Source organism: Panicum virgatum, chromosome 5K (genome assembly GCF_016808335.1).
Source record: "Panicum virgatum strain AP13 chromosome 5K, P.virgatum_v5, whole genome shotgun sequence".
Lineage (NCBI taxonomy): Eukaryota > Viridiplantae > Streptophyta > Magnoliopsida > Poales > Poaceae > Panicum > Panicum virgatum.
The window spans coordinates 14,653,510-14,669,601 of record NC_053140.1 but is presented as its reverse complement, the minus strand read 5'-3'; the positions used below and the strand labels follow the sequence as shown (position 1 = coordinate 14,669,601).

The window sequence follows — 16,092 nt, the reverse complement described above, 5'->3', positions numbered from 1 at the left end:
TTTTTTAGGGGAAAAAAGGCTTTTGACTTGGTGGGCTGGGCCAGGCTTTATCCCAACGATGGCCCTGTTTGGTTGTTTTCTAGGATGGACTAGCACGTATTTTGATCGTTAATTACGGTGTCAATCAAAGACAGTTTACAAAATCAATTTCAGAACCACCGCGTTAGAAACCCTGAAGAATCTAATGATGCTTTTGACTGTGCGATTCAATGACAGTTACTGGAGAATCACTGTAGAAAATCATCGATTAATTACGTCATTAGATTCGTCGCGAAAAATTACACCCATTTCTGAAAAGATTTTACAAATAGATTTTATTTAGGTCATCATGCAGGTCATCATGCATGCGAGATTCTCTTCTCAGAAAATGTGCGTGCTAAAATTTGATGTGACAGGGAATCTTGAAAATTTTTGGGAACTAAACTGTAAACTGGGCCTCTGCGGGCTCAACAAGCAACCATGGCCGGCGGTTTTTTTATTTTTATATTTTTTATTTCTGTTTTTTACAAAAATATATTTTCGAGTTGGAAATTAACAGAAATATACCCCGGCCGCCCCGCTGCCGGGCGGCCGGGACCTGGCCGCCCGGCTGCCGGGCGGCAGGGGCTAAACTGCAAAAAAAGAGGAAACAAAATTGCGGCCAGGTCCCTGGGAACCGGCCGCCCGGCTGGGGGGCGGCCGGATTTTTTTTTTTACAATTTAGCCCTTTTTGCGAAATAATTGAACATATGTGTCCTTTTTATAACTTTTTGCAGAAATAGACCCTAGGGGTGGGCGCTGTAATATGTGGCGCCGAGATAACACGTCTTGACGCCACAGATCACGGCGCCGAGGTGTCACGCACGCACAAGCAATCTAGTGAATCTTCGAACTTGCATTTAATATTTTCGGACATTTTCAGGGGACTAGAATACTGTGAACCACACATAAAATATAACGGTAAGAATTAAGAACTAAAAACTGCATTACACAATATAAACCATATGAATTACATCATAATACAACGTTAATGAAACACACATCAAACATGCAGTGGCATGGCAGAACCCGTTGCAACTACGGTAAACAGATTCTGAACTAAGCTAACATGCCTTAGGTAATTTAGAAAAACACAACAAACACAACGATGCAGCATGTGACTAGCAATAGATAGTCCTAGTAGTCATACCCCCACGTAGCAAACTGCGTTGAGCCTTCTCCGCAGTATCCACCCATTACAGGTGGTGCAGGTGGTGGTGCCGGAGGGGCAGGGCCCTTCTTCTTGTGACAAGGGCAGTTGCAGTAAGGAATAGTGCATGGTTCATCCTGTGAAGCGGCAGCATTGCTGGTATCATCATCTTCGTCGTCTTTGTTACCCTCGCTCAATTCCTCGTAATGGTTTACCTTGCATTCCAGATCAAAGATCTTTATCTGGAGATACTCGATGAACTCCTGAACTGAATCAATTGGTGCAGGATCGACCCATCTGGTAAAACCACAGTTTTCTGGAGCATCTGAAGACTGCAAAATAAATTTCATGTAAGGTATCTCAACGAAGATAAAGAAATAAAACAACCGAGTATTACCCATGCGTGTGGGCATTTGAAGAAACGCCGACCGCCATCCATCCCGTCGGTGCACATCTGCACTAAGCTGTCATCACTATGTCTGCATTTTGGCCACGGTTCTCTACGGTTATCGTATTGTCGTAGAGGAGTTTCATTGGTAAAATCACTCTTGTGCTGTGGCGGAAACTCAAACACTGGTTCCGGAAAGGAATCAGGTCCAAGAGGCCCCTCCCATATTATGGGGTCTCTCTTTCTTCCCCCTTTTCCTTTCCCAAAACCATAATAATTCTTCCCGCTAGACCCACCTCTAGACATTGGGTATACAATGAGCTTTGTTGTTTAAGTGCTGCTGGGAGTTCACAAACTTCGGAGTATTTATAGACGCACAAATGTCTGATATCCGGAGTGTGGAGTGTAAATGGACCTGAAAAGCCTACATGACAACACAGTGAAGAGGCTAGCTGACCGAACACAGAAAAGACTAGATTCAATTATCGAACTGACTACTCGATGCATCTTTGTGCATACAGAGCATTTAAGTGCATGCAGACTCACAGCACTGCATCGCTGCCGCTCGGTCGATCGTGCCTAGATGCCGCCTTCCCCAATACACGCCACAGACCTTCGCTGTAGAGTGACAGTTCCGTCGTCCTCGCCCGAGAGACTGCTTTGAATGTGAGCTGGTGTGGTTGCCGTGTTGTCACATCTTTTCGAAATGGTGAAAGAGCACTACTATTGGGCTGTCGACTTTTGTCACGTTTGTCTGGGCAAACAATGCGACATATGCGAAACCCGTGATCTCGTACTGGCAGATAGATACACTATGGTCCCTATTTTGAGCTATACGAGCCTGTCACGAAGTTTACTCTGTATGCGGTAGTCGTCATCATCGTCGGCGGGATCTCGGCCGCTAACTCCTCCCGCAACTAACTTGTCCTTCATTAAATCACGGAAAAAATTCGCAAGAGATTCCCTTATTTCACGAGCATTATGGAACCCCCAAACATAACAAGTTCACATCAATAATATCTATAGAAACAAATGACAAGTAAACTACCACAATCATAAACAATCATAATCCGAACAATCGAAACAGTCCACAATGCCGCCGGAGAAACAAGTGCAAACAACTAACGACCCCTACCATTCCGACCTCTCTTTCGTTGTGCGTGTACGTGATCTGTAGGGTAGCTATGACGTTCCGGTGGCCCCACGTTTCTGGCAGGACGGCGGAACTGAGCCAGAGGTGTATGCAAGCTGGGATCATCGTCCTGGGCAGGCGTAGCAAACAACCGTGTAAACTCGTATAAGGAGGCCGCGGCGTTGTCTTCAGACCACCCTACAGATCACAAAAAAAAAATTCAAAAGGTGAATGCAATTCCGTACAAATTATTGTACATACCCTGTGTTGGAGGAGGTGGTGGTGGTGGATAGGAAGAAGCTCCTTCATATCCTCCTGGTGACGGCATAGGGTGATACGAAGACGGCCCCGCTCCAGTGAACTATTGTGATCCTGAGTATAAATAATAACGTATGAGTCTTCGACCATAAAACATAAGCAAATAAAATTATGCACCACATATTTACCTAAAGTCCCTCCATCATGTGGCATAGAGGTAAACTGGGTTCCATGAAATGGAGCCCCTTGCGTGGCACCTGGCCCTCCATAGGGCTGAGAACCGGGGTACCCATACCCTGTGTGGAGTCGTATTTAAATAATGCATATAAACATACGGATCGGTAAATATCACACCATACCTTCTACCTGTCGGTGGTATAAGGGAGGCTGCTGCCATGCGGAACCACAAGGAATCGACGTCGACGCTTGCGACGATCCGTAGAAATCCTCGTACTCCGTCCGCGTACCAAAGGCCTGAAGCATACCTCGGGCTCTATCACGTTGAGTGGTCCAGGCCTCGAGTTGTGCCGGCACGCTCATCGTAGACCCGCCATGAATCCTCATTACATTCAGTGAGCAATCTAATTCAAGCAGCCTGCATGCCTCGAACTGCAACAAAAAAAACTTAGTATACAAATATTAAAAGATCGAAAATGCCGTCAACATTTACTCACCGCCCCAGCTAATGTCTCATCCCTTTGTTGTGCATACCGATCCTGAGAAGTCGCAACATGCGGCTGTTGATGCATGTCAACATACGTCAAACGGCAACGAGTCTTCGGTTCGTACCAGGTCAGGTACGCTCGAAACGAAGGCTCAGTGTGTGGACCGGTATCCTCTGCTCGTCTGCATCATCCCACGCAGCCACCCATGGTTGTAATCTAGTGACCCACATTGTCGAGAAAGGATGCCCAGCCCTTGATAAACTGCACGTTAAATAGAAATTAGTTTCACATTATTAGTACATGGGTGCTCATACATTTTTGTTACCTATGATCGTGGCGCTGAACACGATCCAGCGCTGAAGACACAGGGAAAGACTGGCGTCGACCGAACTGCCTCATGACTCTATCCGGGCAGTGGGCCTCAACTGCAACGTCGTACACCAAAGCTGCAGTAGTCATCCATAGGACCTGGTCCTGTGTGCACACCGAAGATATCCCAAGCGGTGCACGTGCGGCTATAGCCGAAGAACTGTATGGCTCCCACACAATGTCTTCTGGGGTCAATCGATCAAATTCGGCAACAAACTCAGGATAAGACCGCCGGGTCTGTAGATGTGCCCATGTTTTCTGCAAAAATAAAAATTATGTGTCCATAAGAAAGGTATTGAGGGAACAATGTATGACCATAGTACGCATAGAATATAAATTTTTATCGTGTCCCATACCTGTCGAGAGTACCAGAGAGTCCCCATGGTGGGTCTGTCGTCCTCCATGTCACCGTACATATCCGGCGTGTACTGTGACTGGTCAATCATGGGACGACCGATCGCAATCCTCTCGTAAGACCAAAGCTGTAGCAGAATTGAGCACCCTGTTAGGACATCATTCCTATCATTCTGCCGTGATGCCTTGCAGAGTCCACGATATGTGCATGAAAGAGCCGCTAAACCCCAACTATATAGGGGTATGGCATCCTCATCTGCATCGGCGATCTCCTGTGCGTATGGCAGAAGCACCCTATCCACACAGTGCCCCGTGTGAGTTGTTGAACAGGATTTACCCAAATAACCACAGCAGGTACGCCTCGAGTGATCTAGTCACGCTGTAGTCATCAGCATCGGCTGCCAACAGATCCGGCTGCAATGAAGTACGAACATTGAGAATAAGAAATACATTAGTTATTTCAAAGCCATAAAATACATCAACACATCGTTTTGTACGAAATTGTACCTGAAACTGTAGGAGCCATGACTTGGAAGGGCCTTTCGACTGTGGGTGCTCATTGAAATCTTCAGGATCAATCGTGGTGGCAACACCTGCAAAACGTTCCTCAAGATCCTTCAGCCACGTAGAAGGTACCACGCGGGGCTCGACAGCGTCTCCGGTGATAGGAAGACCAAGAAGCATCGCAACGTCCTGCAGGGTCGGTGCCATCTCCCCACAAGGGAGGTGGAACGTGTGTGTCTCAGGTCTCCATCTGTCAACGAGAGCTGAAAGTAGAGACCTGTCTAGCTTCACCAAAGCACTCTCAGCAAGATGAGCCATTGTGAGAAGACCTGTATCGCTCAGCCTGCATCATACAGTGCTCAAATGTTAATACATTATATAACGAAATGTATAACGGATAAAAACAGAAAATATACGACATATCACCTGGGCACCCATCGTGGGTCTACAGCAACCAACTCTGCAAGTGGACGTGGACGCAGCACGTTTAGTTCTTGGTGCTGAACCTTCGCAAGGAAGGACCGGTGACCCGAGTCTATTGTTGGGTCCAGCAACGCAGGAGTAACCCCGGCCATACCTAACACGTAAGATCAAAATAATACAATACAATCACACACATCTAAATATTTCTAATATTTCCTTATATTTCCTAAATAATTTATAAGATTTTCTAAGCATTAATAATAATTTCTAATATTTTGTAACATTTTAGAAATTTTCTAATATTATCTTGCAATTTTTAAGATTAATTAATTAGATTGCTAATGTACTATATCAACGCTAATCACTACAATTAACTACACCTAAATGTACCACTAATCAGTCCTAATAATAATTAAAATGATTGCTAATCTACTGTTTCAACAAAATAGTTTCTATAATATTTTATAATTTTCTAACATTCTCTACAATTTTCTACAATTTTCTATAATTTTCTAACATTTTCTAATATTATCTTGTATTTTCTAATACTTCTCTAACAATTTTCTAGTATTTTCTAATACTAAATCTAACACTTAATGTACGATATCAACGCTAATCACTATAAGTAAATGCACCTAAATGTACCACTAATCACTCCTAACAATAATTGAACTGATTGGTAATCTACTGTTTCAACAAAATAATTACAACATAATCTATTTATAAAATGTGGAAAATTTTAGTTACCTAAAGTCGCACAACATAAAGGCACATATGTTCAATTATTTCGCGAAAAGAGCTAAATTGCAAAAAAAAAATCCGACCGCCCCCCCCCCAGCCGGGCGGCCTGGGAGGAGGCCGGCCGCCCGGCTACCGGGCGGCCGGTTCCCAAGGACCTGGCCGCAATTTTGTTTCCTCTTTTTTTTTACAGTTTAACCCCTGCCGCCCGGCAGCGAGGCGGCAGGAGTATGTTTCTGTTAATTTCCAACTCGAAAATATATTTTTTTTTTGTAAAAAACAGAAATAAAAAATATTAAAATAAAAAACCGCCCATGCCCGCCTCAGGAGGCCTGGGCCCGCCACCTGACCAAAGCACAGAGCACGATGACTCACGACTGACCAGGTCACGTGACGACTCACGAGCGGTAGCACACACGCTCGAGCCACGCGTGCCTGACCGGCGGACGCAGATGGCGGCGGCTCCGGCGGCCGCACCGGCTCGCGCCCTCGCGCCCTCCTCCTCCTACTCTCCCCCGAGCCGCGGCGTCAGCTTCTGCAGCGGGACGTCCCGCCCCAACGTTCGCGCCGCCGCGGCCTCGGCTTCGGCACCGGGATGGCGGCGCTGGGAACCAGCGGTCTCCGTGGCGGCGGGCTCTGCTCAGTCGGCGCTAGGAGCTCTAGCCGTCGACCCCAAGGTCTGGAATTCTTTTTTGCTTTGTTTTTTGGTGCCGTAGGTGCGAAATCAATTGGGGACTGGGGCAAACTGTGAGCATCGGCGCTGGAACCGACGCACAAACCATCTTATGCATTTGTGATTTGTCTGAATAATTTATTAGAATCTGAAGCGCACACTCATAGCCCTGAACTCCTGATCTATCCTACTTTATGCGTTTCCTCATCTCTTGTAAATTGGTAATGTTGGAGATTTGGTAAGTTGCCATGATAGTTGTCTACTGCATAACACATTAAGAATGATGCAATTATCATTGCTGATTGCTCTTCCACCTAGTATAGTAAAGTGCTTCTGTTTTTTTTGGAAGGTACATAACGCATTTTACAGTGCTGCAGATTTAAATTTCCACAAGTTTACTGGAACTAAGAACAATCAGAACATTGGATCCTCCATTTTGTGCTTATATTTAGACCAAGATGCATTTTCCCCCACCGAATATTCTCTTAAAATGCATTTTCTGCTAAGGCATTGTAAATATGTAATTGGTTTGGGCAATTATATCTCGTGCTTGCTTGGAGAATTTTGGGTTCATCTATCTTTCCTTAACATGCTGACATATTCCTCTAACCTTTCGAATACCAATATCTTTCTGCTGTAGAGTGTAGACTCTGGTAGTAGGTAATACAGCTAATTCAGTTATTGCGCTAGCACTGCTGATTTTGCACGGTACAGCTGTGAATGGAAGAGAATATCTGTTTTTTCTTCTAAGACACAGTTTAAATTGTCATTAGTGCCTGACATAGGTTTATTATTGTGCTTGTCAAAAAATCAGGTTGACACATTACTAGACAGTGTGAAGTGGGACAGCAAAGGGTTGGCTGTTGCTATTGCGCAAAATGTGGATACTGGAGCCATTCTTATGCAGGGGTTTGCCAACAAAGAAGCCCTTGCAAAAACTATATCAAGCAAGAAAGCTACATTCTTTAGCCGCTCACGGTCTTCCTTGTGGACAAAAGGGGAGACATCCATGAACTTCATCAATGTGCATGACATTTTCCTGGACTGTGACCGTGATTCTGTAAGCATATCCTGCGTCATGCATAAATACTTTCGCTTTGATTTCTGCGGGTACTAAATGCGTTAATATTTTATTTCTCTTGAAACTTAGATAATATACCTTGGAAAGCCTGATGGACCTACCTGCCACACAGGAGCAGAAACCTGTTATTATACTTCAGTTTATGATGCTCTACAAGGTTCGAAGGTACCCATTATTAAGTTCTCCCTTCCTGCAATAGACTCTACTTCTGATTATAATTAAAATGTGATCTACCTTCTCAGCCGAATGAAGATAGGCAAGTCACAACAACCCTATACTCACTCGAAGATACGATTAGTAGACGGCAGGAGGAGGCAACTGAAGGAAGTGGCAAGCCATCATGGACGAAAAAATTACTGCTTGATAACCAGCTACTTTGCTCAAAAATACGGTCAGTAGTTTTATGTTCCTTTTTTTTTGGTACTGCGTTATAAAAAGTGTCAATAAAATTATAATGGTATGACAACAAGCGTGGAGCCTTTTCTCTCCCGGTTTACTAAGTTGTTCATTTTTAAAATAGACAAATGTGTTTGTTGATATCCTTATTATTTTGTGCTATATCTGTCATCTTTGCCATCTTTAGCTGTCCACGTATGGTTTTTTTACGGGATATCAGTTTGTTCCTGTGTATTCTTGCTGTCAATTTATTTGATAGTTCACAGTTTTTTTAACGTATGGTTTTTTATTGTCACAGTGAGCATGTGTGCTCAGGTCAACTTCAATTTTAAGTGTTCTTATTTTCTGAGGTGCAGTTGAACCAGTGGTTTTGTTCATAATATTTTTAAATTACACAATGGTAACATTATGGAAGTAATTTTATTAAAATAATAGGCCCCTCTCATTTGAGCTGAATCTAAACGTTCAAAACTGTTTTGTGCATCAAGGATCACAAAGGTTCAACAGGGAACTTCCACCAGCTTTAAATGTTTGTGGCACCATGGAATGATCCACTAGAGAAATCTCTTCCTGATTGTCATATTATGTTGTGCGTTTTTTGTTTTCTCAGATTTTGACTTGCATTTAATCTATGCTGAACGAGTCCAATATTCAAATTGTATTGCATCTGGCCTTTGATTTTATTAGATACTGAATTAGCTTGATACCTCAGTTGTGTTTATTTATGATCCTATAGTACTGTATTTGATTGAAGAATTGATGGATTGACTTGGCCCAATAGAATTAATTGGCATAGGAGACCAAAATAGATAAAATGTATGCAGTTGACTGTTTTGTGAATAAATGCATATATATTAAAGAATGGTGCTGCCATCAGCGTATTCCTAGTTTTAAACGTAAACAAGTATTTCTGGAGCTACATCATACATTGTGTGTGGTCCATATGATAGTACTGTTTATCAAATAAAATGTATACTAAGCCTAGCCTTAGTATATGGCAACTTAGTGATTTGTAAACAAAAAAGGATTGTATTTATATTCTTTTTAGCTTGACTATTTTATCCTTGCCTATCTAACAATATAAATTCATTAGATTCATCTTCAGCTACTCCTTTCAACAATTTCATACGGTAGAATGCACATGGAGAATAAAAAGTACCACGACAGAGCTAGTCAGAACATATTTGCTTCCCAATCTGATACTCCACATGTTAAAATGGTCCTAGTGTCTGATTCTTCTTTTTATTCTTATTCGAAAACTTTTGATGCAATTATCTTATGTTTTTTTCTTATATAACTTAAATTTGGTATCATAAATCAGCAGTGGGAGGTGCTATGCAAGATATAACTCGTAGCATAGTTACAGTGTTTATTCATTGGCCTCAACTAACAAGACACCCTGTGTGGCAAAAAAAAAAAGAACTCCTAGCATAGTTACAGGCCTCATTCATTTGCCTCTATGTCAGGATTTGTTTGTTAATTTCTCTTTTTGCATATTTTCCAGTGAAGAAGCAGGTGAGCTGATTCAAACACTGCTGGAGAACGAGGACCAATCTCGCACGGCTTCGGAAATGGCTGATCTGCTGTACCATGCAATGGTGCTGCTCAGAGTCAAGGATGTGAAGATGGAAGAAGTCCTTGAGGTCCTGAGGAAGAGATTTTCGCAGTCTGGTATCGCGGAGAAGGCCAGCCGCAATAAATCTTAGTGTGCTTAGATAATGGCAGATGACTTCTCCAATTCCCTGTTGTATTCCAGCAGTCAACTCCCAGTGTGAACTGTGGAATAGTTTTGTGTTTGATGAACAGTAGCGGAAATGTTCCCCCCTCCGAGAAGACTGAATTACAAGGGTACTGTTTTGATCTTGAAGACAACTGAGGCCCCAATAAAGTTGTCTCATATAGACATGCAATTATACACCCTTTCTTTTTTGTATCTGGAATGCATTCTTTATCCTAGAGACCTAGAAATTGCCTGGCTATTAATAAGCACAATTTTCTATGACTGAACCAGTGCATAATCGAGCACAAAGTTGAGGAGGCAGTATTGTGAGCTCACTGGACTTGAGGAACAAGAGTAGCCATAACACGAGCAAAAGATAAAGTTTTAGGTATCCATTTTGTTATTGTACTAATCAATGCTGAGTTAGAAAATGCAAACAACGGAGACAGTATATGCCCTGATGCTTCGCGAGTCAAAAATTAATCCACAGCAGACTAATAGTCAGACGGACTCACTGCGGAAAGACAAGCAGAGGAGAAAGCGCTTGCTGGTATCACAGTTTCGAATGGGCTGGACTCCACATCGATTTGGATGTCGATGCTAGACGTAGATGTAGAGCATCTCTTAGATTACCCACTCTGTTCTACTCGCAACCAACAATAATATTTTTCTCTCACACCAAATCAGTACCAGCCACAGCCAGCCGAACAGAGTGCTTATATATTTTTTTCCTCCATAACTAATAGTATTTCTATATTTTTAATTGCCAGTACTGCAGCAGGATACTCAAAGACAAATAAATTCTCTAGATTTGAGTAAGAGGAAAACACTAAAAATACTTTAATATTGAAGATGAAATTGATAATTTTCTGTAGCATCTCCAATGACCAAAAGAAAAATTTATTATTATTGAGAAGAGATGTGAGTAATCTGGTCCATCTCAAAAAAGAAGTGACTAATCTATTGGATTTTTTTTCCCAATACCAACACCTCCACTGAGTCGGTCTCGGTCAAGAATGAAAGTCGGTCAAGAATGAAGCTGCGCAATAAAATCCACCATCCCATAAAAAAAAGTGTAGAATCCACCTCAGCATACTGCAGGCACAGATTTCAGTAGTGCACTATATTTAACCACAAGCCACCGTATTCAGTAATTTGATTCATCGTAATACTATGCTTGCAACTTGTTGAACCAAAATAAAACTCTAATGAAACTTCATTCACGGTGGATTTGCTTTATTGTATTCATATATGATATCTGTTGGAGATAAATAAGATAAAATTTGAGCAGTTTTCTAGAAACAAACCCCGGGGGTGGCACGAATGGTACTATGGTAGGTTCAAACTTCAACAGGGAAATTTGCGCGATTTTGTACTAACGCGTGGACCAAATCGAAAACCCCCAAACTCCGGCTCCGGTCGGTCTCACGCCGAGGAGCGAGGGAGAAATTCCCCCCATCGATCTCCCCCCTCCGCCGCATGGATCTCGCCGCCGCCTCACCGGCGCCGGAGCCCGCCGCGGAGGAGCCGCCTAGCGCCTCCTCCGTGCTCGACAGCCTCGGCGCGGAGGTGCTGGCGGTCATGTCCCCGGTCTCCATCTGCATGGCCCTCGTCGTGCTCCTCATCTCCCTCCTCGCGCCGCCGTCCTCCGGGTCCGCGGGGGCCTCGCCTCCGCCGGTCACCGCGGCGACGCTCGTCTACCTCGAGTCCCCCAGCGACACCCCGGGCCAGAAGCTCCTCGGCGCGCTCCTCGATGCCGCGGTCTTCGTCGCCCTCGTCGCCGCCGTCACCTTCGTCCTCGTCGCGCTCTACTACTACCGCTGCACGGGCTTCCTCAAGAACTACATGCGCTTCTCCGCCTTCTTCGTCATCTTCTCCATGGGCGGCGCCATCGCCGCCGCGGTGCTCCGCCGCCTCGCGGCCCCGCTCGACGCGCCAACCGCGTTCCTGCTCCTCTTCAACGGCGCCGCGGTCGGCGTCCTCTCTGTCTTCGCGTCCGCCGTTCCCATCCTCGTCCGCCAGGGGTATATGGTCGCGCTCGCCGTCATCGTCGCCGCCTGGCTCTCCAGGCTTCCCGAGTGGACCACATGGATCATGCTCGTCGCCCTCGCCCTGTACGACCTCGTCGCCGTCCTCGCGCCGCGGGGACCACTCAGGATGCTTGTGGAGCTGGCCTCCTCCAGGGATGACGAGCTCCCAGCGCTCGTCTACGAGTCCCGGCCTACAGTCGGCCTGGCGACAAGTTCTTCCTCTTATGCTTCGGCCATGGGGTCGGTGGAGATGCAGACCATGACAGATTCTGGTCGGGCTGGTGGTAGCCGGTATGACAGGGTGGAGCAGGATGAACATGCCAGTAGTGCTGTTGTGGAGATGAGGGATCTTGGAAGAGGCCGATCAAGCATTGGTGAGATGAACAGATCAAGAGGTTCTGTGCTTCAAATGGATAACCTTGAAAGGGAGGTTCCAGTGACTTCAGCGAAGCTGCCATCAAATGAGGGTGGGAGTTCACAGCATGCCGTCATTCAAATTGAACAGCATGGGGAAGAAGAGACAGCGCCTCTTGTGTCGGCAGCATCTACCAACAATGCAGCTTCAGATGAGGAGCATAGACAAAGTTCATCCTCGGAGCCTCTGGATTTTGAGATGTTTGAATCTACCAGGGGCATCAAGCTGGGCCTTGGTGATTTTGTTTTCTACAGTGTGCTTGTTGGGAGAGCTGCTATGTATGATCTGATGACTGTGTATGCATGCTACCTTGCCATCATTGCTGGACTCGGCTGCACCCTAATCTTGCTGTCGATATGCCGGCATGCACTGCCTGCACTCCCGATATCTATTATGCTCGGAGTGACATTCTACTTCTTGACGCGGTTGCTGATGGAGCCATTTGTGGTTGGTGCCTCCACAAACTTGGTGATGTTCTGACTTCTCACTGATATGCTGTTGTCATCTAGATCTGTCTGAACCAAAAGAAAGTGGTTGATTAGCATTCTGTCATTCTATGTGAGAGTGACTAATATTTTGTTGGTCACTTTCTTAAACAGTCATATCATTTTTATTTGTTGCTAGGAATGCTTAAGACCTTAGACTCTGAGGTAGTATCGGAGATGGACTAAGCCCATGTCTTGTTGTGTAGTTCTATCAACCTGGCATGATATTCAGGAAGAGCTATTCTGCATTCCATGTTCTTTGGCTTATTATATTCTTCTTGGAAGTAGATTAGTTGTGAAGTAATTGATCATCGATCATGTTTTTAATCAGTCTGTTTTCAATTAACTACTCATTTTCCATCTATAGATGAAAGTTTTTGAACAGGGTTTAGCCCTCTTTGTGCATTTTTCTTCAGGCCTTTTCAATTAATAGATTCAAGTAAATATGGAATCGGTAGCTAATGCTTCTGACTGTTCTAATTTGCAAGTAGTTTGAAAGAACTGAATGATTGTGCAAGAATTGGTACCTTCTCGGAATCTTCTTTAGGTTTATTTTATTTTAGCATTGGAAATTCTTAGGCACAGATGAGGCTAAACATCTTAAATAATTGTTCCTGTCAATTTTTCGATTATAATTAGTGCAAATTCGTTTTTCTTATACCATTCAACATGTTATACTAGGAAGAAAAATTGTTTTACGCTCTTGTCAATTCCAGTTACTTTTATGTCACCTGAAAATGCTGGTAAAACATTTTTTTGTGCTGTCCTTGTCAAGCACTTAAGTTATTTTAAGCTTAGGTAAATCAATTGATGGGAATTTGAAGACCATTTTTCAATTAGAAACCAGATACTATTTCTGATGAGGTAACATAGCAAAACTGAATGCATGGCTGATCTCAGAAACTAAGTCCATCTTTTGTTAAGTTCAATTTGTCCCCAACTCAAGCTTCATTTTTTGGATTACGCTACAAAAATAGCGCTTAACTGATGGCTTAAGCTTTTAATAAAAGTGAAGGACAACAGCAATGGCAATGGCTTGAGCCATGGTCTTGATTCACGTTCTTTAGTTACCTGCATTTGACAGTAGCTTCCCCTTTTTATCCATGGGCCGTAAATATCCTCTATATAAGCAAAGGTTCCTCTTATGGATCTGCCTATACGCACCGGTAATCCCAGTTATGTGAACTTGGCAGAAAGCCTCTTTTTTTTTTTTGTATCCATATCCATCCTCTAAGCAATCTAGAATCAGTTGTAAAATCTTTGGCAGAGATTGTGCACTATGTCAATTTTTCGCAGACATTATTGTGCCCTCCCAGCTGCTTATCTTTTATAAGCAGCACCGAATCATTTGCAAATAAAAAAAGGTTAATATTAGGTGCTTCTTGGCAGATGAAAAAATTACACTACATATAACGACATGTTGTTACAAGATAAATGGGTTATAGCTACAAGTCGGCCATATGTGCTTGCAGCCTTGCAGTTTAGTTGTGTGGTTGTGCTTCTGTCCTCTAGCAAGTAGTTGTATATGAATTGTGTATTGAGTTGGAGATTGGCTGAAGACGGTGTGCACTCTCCTATTAAGTGGAGGGAGTTGACTTACGGGATGTTAGACTTAAGCTGCTGCAGTGTGCACTGTGGAGCCCCAAATATTTTAGCAAATTAATGGGTAAAGGAATACGAAGTAACACAAAGCTATACTGTTGATGTGGGTGTTGTGTTGAGTTAGAAATGAGGCTACTGCACAGAGCAGTGGAAGGTGGTGCGAACCAAGATCACAATTTCTAGAAGGTTATTAAATTGAATCGAGGCCACTATTTCTGAAGATTACTGGATTGGTATGGGCGATGGGCCAGCTCTTGCCATATGTGCTGTTAGTTAATCATCTTGCTTGCTGTACAGCATCATTTGCTCGAGTTGAATTATGTATATATGTTGGCATATATATGAGGCATTATGTATAGTTTGATATGCAAATTATGATAAAGAATTGTTGTTCTAGTGAGGCGATACTGGTATAGCGCTGATTATGATCCTAGACCAGCTGTCTTGTTTGAAGTATTATTGCTAAAAGTTAAAAATGACCTATTGGATTCCACAGCGGAGTTTCTCTTTTAAGGACTGCCCATCCAGGAAAGTAAAATTGGCAATTTTTTGTTAGTCATTTTGTTGGATTAGAACTTACCTTAAAAAGATACCCCTGCACTCGTAAACATGCGATTTCCTAGCGAGGTATTCGCTGTCACTGTATTGGATTCCACAGCGGAGTTTCTCTGAACATTGAAAGGTAAGAAGCTCTTTTATGTTCCAGGGCAAGAAGCAGAGTAGTAGAACACCATAGGCTATGTCATCAAGCTCAAGCATAGCATGATATTCTAGCTGAAATTACTCTGCTCTGCTCTGGCGCACTTTTTATCCTCGATGCTCGTCGATATGGTCTGGAGGAAGCATGCAGTCGACGGGGTCTACATCACTCTTGACGCTAGAATAACCAACATAGGCCCCGTTGAGTTCAAAAAAAATTTTCTACAATGTCTGTTACATCAAATCTTCACATACATGTATGGAGCATTAAGTGTAGTTGAAAAAATAATTAATTATATAGTATAACTGTTTTATACGAGATAAATCTTAGGAGTTGTCACAGCCCTGAAAAAAAAGGAAAAAGAAAATAAAATCCTCCGCCGGGCCCCACCTGTCAGCCCCTTCCCTCTCCTCCTCTGTTCTCCCGCGCGCCGCGGACGCACGCGTCGCCGCTGCCGGCGTCCAACCTCGCAAGACGCGCCACGTGCCGACCATCTTCGCGTTCCGTGCCGCCGCTTCGCTCTTCTACTCACCCCTCTCCTTATCCGTGCCCGCTCGACCCCCGTTCCCCGCCTCAAACCCTAGCCCGACTCCCCATTGCCGCCGGCCGAGCTCCCGTCGCCGCCCGCCGCCGTGATTCGGCCGCTCCGGTGAGCCGCGGCTCAATTCTTCGCGTTGGGAGCTCCCTCGCGTCGTCATCCTTTGATTTCGCCCCTCACCCGGCTCTCTCTCCCTTCCTCCAGCGCCGTCGGCGACCGCCTCCGTCCGCCGCCGCCCCTCCTCGTCGCGCCACCTCCTCACCACCGCTCCCCATCCACGCTGTCGCCGGTGAGGCTCGCCTCCATCCCCTCCGCGCCGTGCGCGCCTTCCCCGGCCCCTTCTGGCCCTGCTTCGCCGTCCCGCCTCGCGCCGCCGCCGCCGGCGCCGCGCGTGCGCGCGCGCGTGCCGTGGCCGCGCTCCCGGGTGGGTCAAGGCCGTAGGCCTTGCCTTGA

At 44.6% G+C, this 16,092-nt stretch overlaps 2 protein-coding genes and 1 long non-coding RNA gene across 3 annotated transcripts; 2 read left to right on the top strand and 1 right to left on the bottom strand.

The window, feature by feature from the left end:
* Nucleotides 1–2,549: 2,549 nt before the first annotated feature.
* Nucleotides 2,550–3,230, bottom strand: LOC120710550. Its single transcript, XR_005689925.1, has 3 exons — nucleotides 3,135–3,230; nucleotides 2,950–3,060; nucleotides 2,550–2,886 (listed from the first exon to the last, which is right to left on the bottom strand). It is a non-coding gene; the product is annotated as an uncharacterized LOC120710550 (long non-coding RNA).
* Nucleotides 3,231–6,335: 3,105 nt separating this feature from the next.
* On the top strand, nucleotides 6,336–10,079 carry LOC120706544 (histidine biosynthesis bifunctional protein hisIE, chloroplastic-like). Its single transcript, XM_039991222.1, has 5 exons — nucleotides 6,336–6,676; nucleotides 7,487–7,732; nucleotides 7,823–7,918; nucleotides 7,996–8,144; nucleotides 9,654–10,079. The coding sequence occupies exons 1-5, from the start codon at nucleotides 6,452–6,454 to the stop codon at nucleotides 9,853–9,855; spliced, it is 918 nt and encodes a 305-aa protein (XP_039847156.1). The 5' UTR covers nucleotides 6,336–6,451; the 3' UTR covers nucleotides 9,856–10,079.
* A 1,150-nt stretch (nucleotides 10,080–11,229) lies between these two features.
* On the top strand, nucleotides 11,230–13,145 carry LOC120706543 (presenilin-like protein At1g08700). The gene has a single exon (XM_039991221.1). It carries the CDS (start codon nucleotides 11,349–11,351, stop codon nucleotides 12,792–12,794), a length of 1,446 nt encoding a protein of 481 aa, XP_039847155.1. The 5' UTR covers nucleotides 11,230–11,348; the 3' UTR covers nucleotides 12,795–13,145.
* The last annotated feature ends 2,947 nt before the right edge of the window (nucleotides 13,146–16,092 follow it).